The 6341-nt window shown below is 36.7% G+C and overlaps 1 protein-coding gene across 1 annotated transcript in view; it reads right to left on the minus strand.

Annotated features, from left to right (window-relative positions):
* RGS20 (regulator of G protein signaling 20) overlaps window positions 1-4495 on the minus strand; it is a 72873-nt gene extending 68378 nt beyond the window's left edge. Inside the window, exon 1 of the mRNA XM_088023140.1 lies at window positions 4331-4495. Coding sequence (XP_087879266.1) covers window positions 4331-4495 — 165 coding nt within the window. The remainder of the gene's footprint in view (window positions 1-4330) is intronic.
* Between the last annotated feature and the right edge of the window lie 1846 nt (window positions 4496-6341).

Raw genomic sequence — 6341 nt, forward strand, 5'->3', positions numbered from 1 at the left:
GGCACCTGGCTGGCTTAGTCCATAAAGCATGAGGCTCTTAATCTCTGGATTAAAACAATGATTTTGTGGAAACAACTTTCTTGCCTAAGCTCTGACCATGTTTATTACTAAAGAAGAATGCATTGACAAATATACATATAAATCTATTATCGGTAGATAGATTTGACCTCTTGCCAGTGTGGCTTTAATGCTTTCTCTCTTTCTCATGTCTGTCACTTAGGAAGAGTGATTGGCCCAGGAGATACCCTGCCTCCCACTTGAACTCCTTGCCCTAAAAGAAGGGAAGCAAAACTCCTGATGGAGAAAAAAAATTCTGCTGGAGACAGGTGTGTGATTATGTGGGTGGGGGTATGAATTTATTTTGTAGTAAATTAGTGGCCCATGTTGGGGTACTTTGGGCTGAGTGCACAGAGAAAACACTATTAAGAAGTCTGGTTTCAAGCCTATGAAATTATAGCCTACTTTCTAAATCACTATCAGAAGCTATTGAATTAGTAATAAAATCAGAGCCAAAACCCCCCCCCCCAAGGTTTAAATCACCACTCAGATGACTTCACACATGTAACCAACAGTATTTCCAAACTTGTTTTCTCATCTCTGAAACGAATCTAATGACACGAGTGCTCCTGACCCAGTGAAATTGGCTAAGGATCCAAATGAAAGAACAACTAGGAGAACCACAACAATAAATGTAGGCAGTAGTGTGTTGGTATCATCAGTATAACTACCCTTGTTTTCTTTTAACTTTTTATTTTGAAATGATTAGAGATTCATAGTAAGTTCCAAAAGAGAATGTGCAAAGTGGTCCCAGGCACTTTTGGCTCAGTTTTCCTAAAGGAAACTGCATGACTCTTGTACAGTATCAGAGCCAGGAAACCAATATGGGTATAATTCATAGAGCTTATTTAGATTTCCCAAGGTTTACAAGCACTCGTGTGTGTGTGTGTGTGTGTGTGTGTGTGTGTAGTTCTAAGGACTTATATCACATCTGTAGGTTTGTGTAGCCGCCACTGAAATCAAGATGAAGAATTGTCCCAGCACCACAAAGTTCCCCCATTCTACCCCTTTGCATTTACATCCACCACCTTCTCTGCATCCTAATCTTTGGCAACCACAAATCTGTTCTCAATCTCTATAATTTTATCTCAAGAATATTATATAAATGGAATCACACAGTTTTTGGCTTTCTGGGATTATTATTTTTTCACTCTGCATCATTCCCTTGAGATTTATCCAAGGGACATGTATCAATAGTTCATTCCTTTTGTATATCAACAATTGATTCTTTTTTGTTGCTTCATAGTATTCCATAGTATGGATGTACCACAGTCCTTCATTCATCCCTTGAAGGAGTTTCTTGGGTTGTTTCTGTTTTTGGTTGTTGTGAATGAAGCTGCTGTGGACGTTGATGTACAGATTTTGTGTGAATGTGGGTTTTCATTTCTTTTTTTTTTAAGATTTTATTTACTTATTTGACAGAGAGAGACAGCGAGAGAGGGAACACAAGCAGGGGGGAGTGTGAGAGGGGGAAGCAGGTTTCGCGCCAAGCAGGGAGCCCAATGGGATCATGACCTCAGCTAAAGGCACACGCTTAATGACTGAGCCACTCAGGAGCCTCATGAACGTGGGTTTTCATTTCTCTGGGATAAATGCCCAATAGTGAAATAGCTGGGCCATAGGATCCTTGCATGTTTGATTTTGTAAGACACTGCCAAATTGTTGTCCTGATGGGTTGTACCATTGTACATTCTTACTAGAAACGTATGGGTGATCTAGTTTCTCTATAGACTTGCCAGCACAAAGATTTTGTCAATATTTTTTTAAGTGGAGCCCAGTGGAGGGTTCGAACTCATGACCCTGAGATCAAGACCTGAGCTGGGATCAAGAGTCTGACACTTAACCAAATGAGTCATCCAGGCACCCCTCACTGTTTTTCATTATAGCCATTTTGATAAGGGTGCAGTGATATTTTATTGTGTTTTTAGTTTGCGTTTTCCTAATGGCTTTGACGTTGACTATCTTTTCATGTATTTATTTGCCATCTGTATATGCTCTTTGATGGAATGCTTGTTCATTTTCTTTGCCCATATTCTAGTTAGATTGCTTGTTATTTTATTCTTGAGTCTTGTGACTTCTTGATATATTCTAATACAAGGTCTTTGTCAGATAGGGGGTTTGCAAATATTTTCTCAAACTCTGTAGTTTGTCTTTTTAGCCTTTTAATAGGGTTTTGGCAAAGCAAAAGTTTATTTTTGATATTCTGAGGTTCAACTTATTAATTTTTCCTTTATGGACTATACTTTTGATGTCTAAGAACTCTGCTTAGCCTTAGGTCACAAAGATTTAAAAATTTTTTTCCTAAAAGTTTTATAGTTTTACTTACAGTTGTACATTTTATAAGTCCATGATGCATTTTGAGTAGATTTCTGTATAATGTGTGAGGCTCAGGTTGAGGATTTTTGAAGGTTTTTATAACTGGCCTCTGGACATGCTCTCCCTGTCTACTTTTCTATATTTTTAGACATTATTTCATGTCTACCTTAAATTTCATCTCTTTCACTCTTTCATTAGGCCTTTTTTAGTTGTTTTACTCCATAGCGGTCATATACCATCCCTAACTTCTTACCGCCTTCCTGATCAAAGAATGTAATTACATAGATATCCTCTACTATTGACATAAGTCATGCTGATAATATGATAATTTGATAATATGTTGATATGTTTGTCTTTCCCAGTATACTGTAAGTCTGCAAAAAGGAAGGGCATATCTTTCTCTTTCTCAAAACTTAGCCCAGATTTTGCAGATAGTAAGGATGCTGTGCTATTTGTAGATTTAAAATGAATTGAGTTCTACCATCCTTATATATGTTAGCAGAGGGACATATTCACCTATATGTGCATCTATATTCAGATGCGACATAAAAAGATTTTTTTGAGGAGGCACAACTGAGTGGAGAGGCCAGTAGCAACCCAACCGGATCACTTCTGATTCTCGAACCTGACTGCACCGGCTGGAACCTGTTTACTCAGGTGAATGAGGTCAGGATCGCAGGTAGGATTGCCCAGTGCTGGCTGTGCATTTAATTCCAGGATGCTGTGGGAAGATGTACTGCTGATTCATAAATACCTTTCCAATGGATTTGCCCATGATTCTGCTTAAAGGATACCCCTCGATACAGTTAGAACTTTGAAATTATATGTGTGTGCACATAATATATATATGCACACATAAAACATACCTATGTTGTTGTTGATGTTTCCCCAGAGTAGCCTCCAAATTCTACCTTTCAGAAATCTCTTTTGCATTGGTTCCCTACATTTGGATTTAGATGCCCGTTAATTAAGGACTTCCGGCCAGTATATCCATTTCATTTTAGTTTCCCAAAGACCTAGTGCTCAGGTGATAATAGGAGCTGTGGAATAACCTTTATTATTTGTTCACATCTGTCTCAAAAGTGAAGGTCAGTACATTCCTACATTTTTCCTTTTCCTGTGCCAATTAGTTAAAATAAGATGTCTGACAATAAATCATGATTATTATCAGGATATGAGCCATGGCACAAGGATAGATCAATTTTTTGGTGTTAAAGTATTTGGATAGGTTTGCTGCAATATGATTGCAATGTTTAATTCTGAGCTCTGATTATTGGTAGGAATTAACACATGCCCATCCCCCTCCACTCTGAATAACCTTTTAAGAGATGATTCTATTCATAGTTAAGAGGATTTACAGACTTAAACTGCAAAGATACAACACTGAGCAGGGACATTGTCACTCTTCAGGGAAATAATGTTATCTATTGGTAGAAATTCATGCTTAGAAAATTCACCATAGGAAACTATGAATTTAGGAAAAACATCCCTTAGCTTCTTAATGTTCTTATATTCCTGTATTATTTTATCAGTTTTTTTCTTGAGCAATTTTTGTAGAAAGCAGCCTATAATTTTTCTTTCATTACTATACGGGATATAATTTTTATTTCAGAGAAAAACATCCAAGCCACAATAACTACAAAACATCAAAGTCAGAAAAATCTATGGCTATGTTTTCTGCTTTTTAAAACATTACCTCCTGAAACAGACAAACGATAAATAAATAAGCATTTGCCTTGGCAAGGGGAAGCTGTTTAGATTGGAGAAAACTGGACAGATCTGGTAATTATCATCAAGGTTCTAATTTTTCTCTGGGGGTTGGCTTGAAAATATTTTGATAAATCCTCAATAAGATAAAGTGAACAATACTATGAAAGCTTGCTTATGGTTTTATATTCTTTCTGGATAAACCTTTTCTTTGTCAAGAAAGGATCATGGATTGTGGAGATCATCTTACCTTGATATCATGCACAGCTTTGGTGCTGCCTTCATCTTCCATGGTTTGATGAATGTTTGCTTTATATCCCTCAGCCCTGGGCAGGGGCAGAAATTGCTTCCACATAGATGGCCTGGAGAAATGTTTCTGGAGGCACTCTTGGTTGTCTTGAGAAGGATTGGGCATGTTTTTACAATAAAGTTCCAAATGAGTCCTGCAGCCTGATTTTAACAATACTAGCCCAGGATCCACTCTATTTCTCTTTGTTTGGCTGATGCTGGGCCATCTGTCAGTCAGCTGGGGACCTCCCTGGAAGGTTACGCTATCTGAAGGATTATTTGTTTTGTGGATCAGCAGCTTATCCACTAGTGTTCTATTCCTGGGAGAGCCTCCTGTTTTGAATGTCTAGGTATGTTATGACTGCCCCCTACAGGCAACAATGAGCTCCTAATTCAAATTTAATCCTAAATCAAAATAGAAAGGAATGATGTAAGTGATATATTGCTTAGGATATAATGACAAAGGGAATAGATTGTTTTGCAAAATTCTGCATTAGTCGTGTGCAACAGGGACTAGTACTTTATAATCTTGGGCTACACAATCCAGAGGCAGGTGGTCTGCTTAATCTATGTAGGTTTCTTAGAAGGTCATTTTAGCAGCATTCAGCTTTGTGGCTAGAAATGTGTGCTGAACTCAGACCCAAACTTAAAGCCAAGGATTATTACACCTAAATTGATATCATGTAGGATTAAATTGATTTTTCTTATGAAGTAATTAGTCATCTAATGATTAAACCAAGAGTTGGCTTCCAACATTGTGCTTCACATTTGTAAATGCCTTATAAATAAAGATTATTGAACAGAATGCAAAGAAGTAGAACATAATACCTTTCTCTCAAGGGATACCTAATGCTCAAGTAGCCCTTGCTGGGTCTGGTGATGCACAGAGGTAAAAACGTCAGGCGTGTATTACTGGGGATTACAAACTGGAGGAGTTTCCTTTTGTAAAATGACTCCAGGCCTCCACAATTGGTATACAAAACAGACACAATTCCTATCAACATCTCAGCTTCCTTTTTTCTTTTCTTTCAGCTTCCTTTTTTTTTTTTTTGCAGAAATTGATAGGTTGATTCTAAAATTCATATAAGATTGTAAGGGACCCAGAATATTCAAAACAGTTTCATAAAAGGAAGAACAAAGTTGGAAGATTCACATTTCTCAATTTTAAAACTTATTTTAAAGCCACAGTAATTAATATTGTGGTATTGGCATAAGGATAGACATATAGATAAACAGAATAGAATTGAGAGTCCATAAATAAATCCATACATTTATGGTCAGTTGATTTTTGACAAGGTGCCAGAATAATTCAACAGAGGAAAGAATTGTCTTTTCAACAAATGGTGCTGGAACAACTGGATAACTACAGGCAGAAAAATTAAGCTGAACTTCTACCTCACACCATGTAAAAAATTAACTAAAAAATGAATCATAGACTTATATGTAAGAGCTGAAACTATAAAACTGTTAGAAGAAAATGTAGGGGTAAATCTTTGTGACCTCGGATTAGGCAAAGCCTTCTTACATACAACACCAAAAGCACAAGGGACAGTAGAAAAAACAGGTAAACTGGACTTCAGCAAAATGAAAAACTTTGATTTTCAAAAAACCTCATCAAGAAAGTGAAAAGATAACCCACGAAATAGGAGAAAATATTGTAAATCATATATACACAGTAAGAGAATTGTATCCAGAATACATAAAAAGTTCTTACAACTAACAAAACAAAACAAAATTTAACTGAAAATGAGTGATGTGTCTAAATAGACGTTTCTCCAAAGAAGATATACAAATAGCCAGTAAGCCCATGAAAATGTGCTCAACATCATTAGCCATTAGGGGAAAGCAAGTCAAAATCACAGTGATTTCACATTCAATAGGTTGGCTTTAATAAAAAAGACAATGAAAAATATTAGTGAGTATGTGGAGAAACTGGGACTCTCATACATTGCTGGTAGAAATATAAAATGTTG

Source organism: Eumetopias jubatus, unplaced genomic scaffold, assembly GCF_037043125.1.
Source record: "Eumetopias jubatus isolate StellerSeaLion01/CBP00866 unplaced genomic scaffold, mEumJub1_p1.0 scaffold_4, whole genome shotgun sequence".
In the NCBI taxonomy this organism is placed as follows: Eukaryota; Metazoa; Chordata; class Mammalia; order Carnivora; family Otariidae; genus Eumetopias; species Eumetopias jubatus.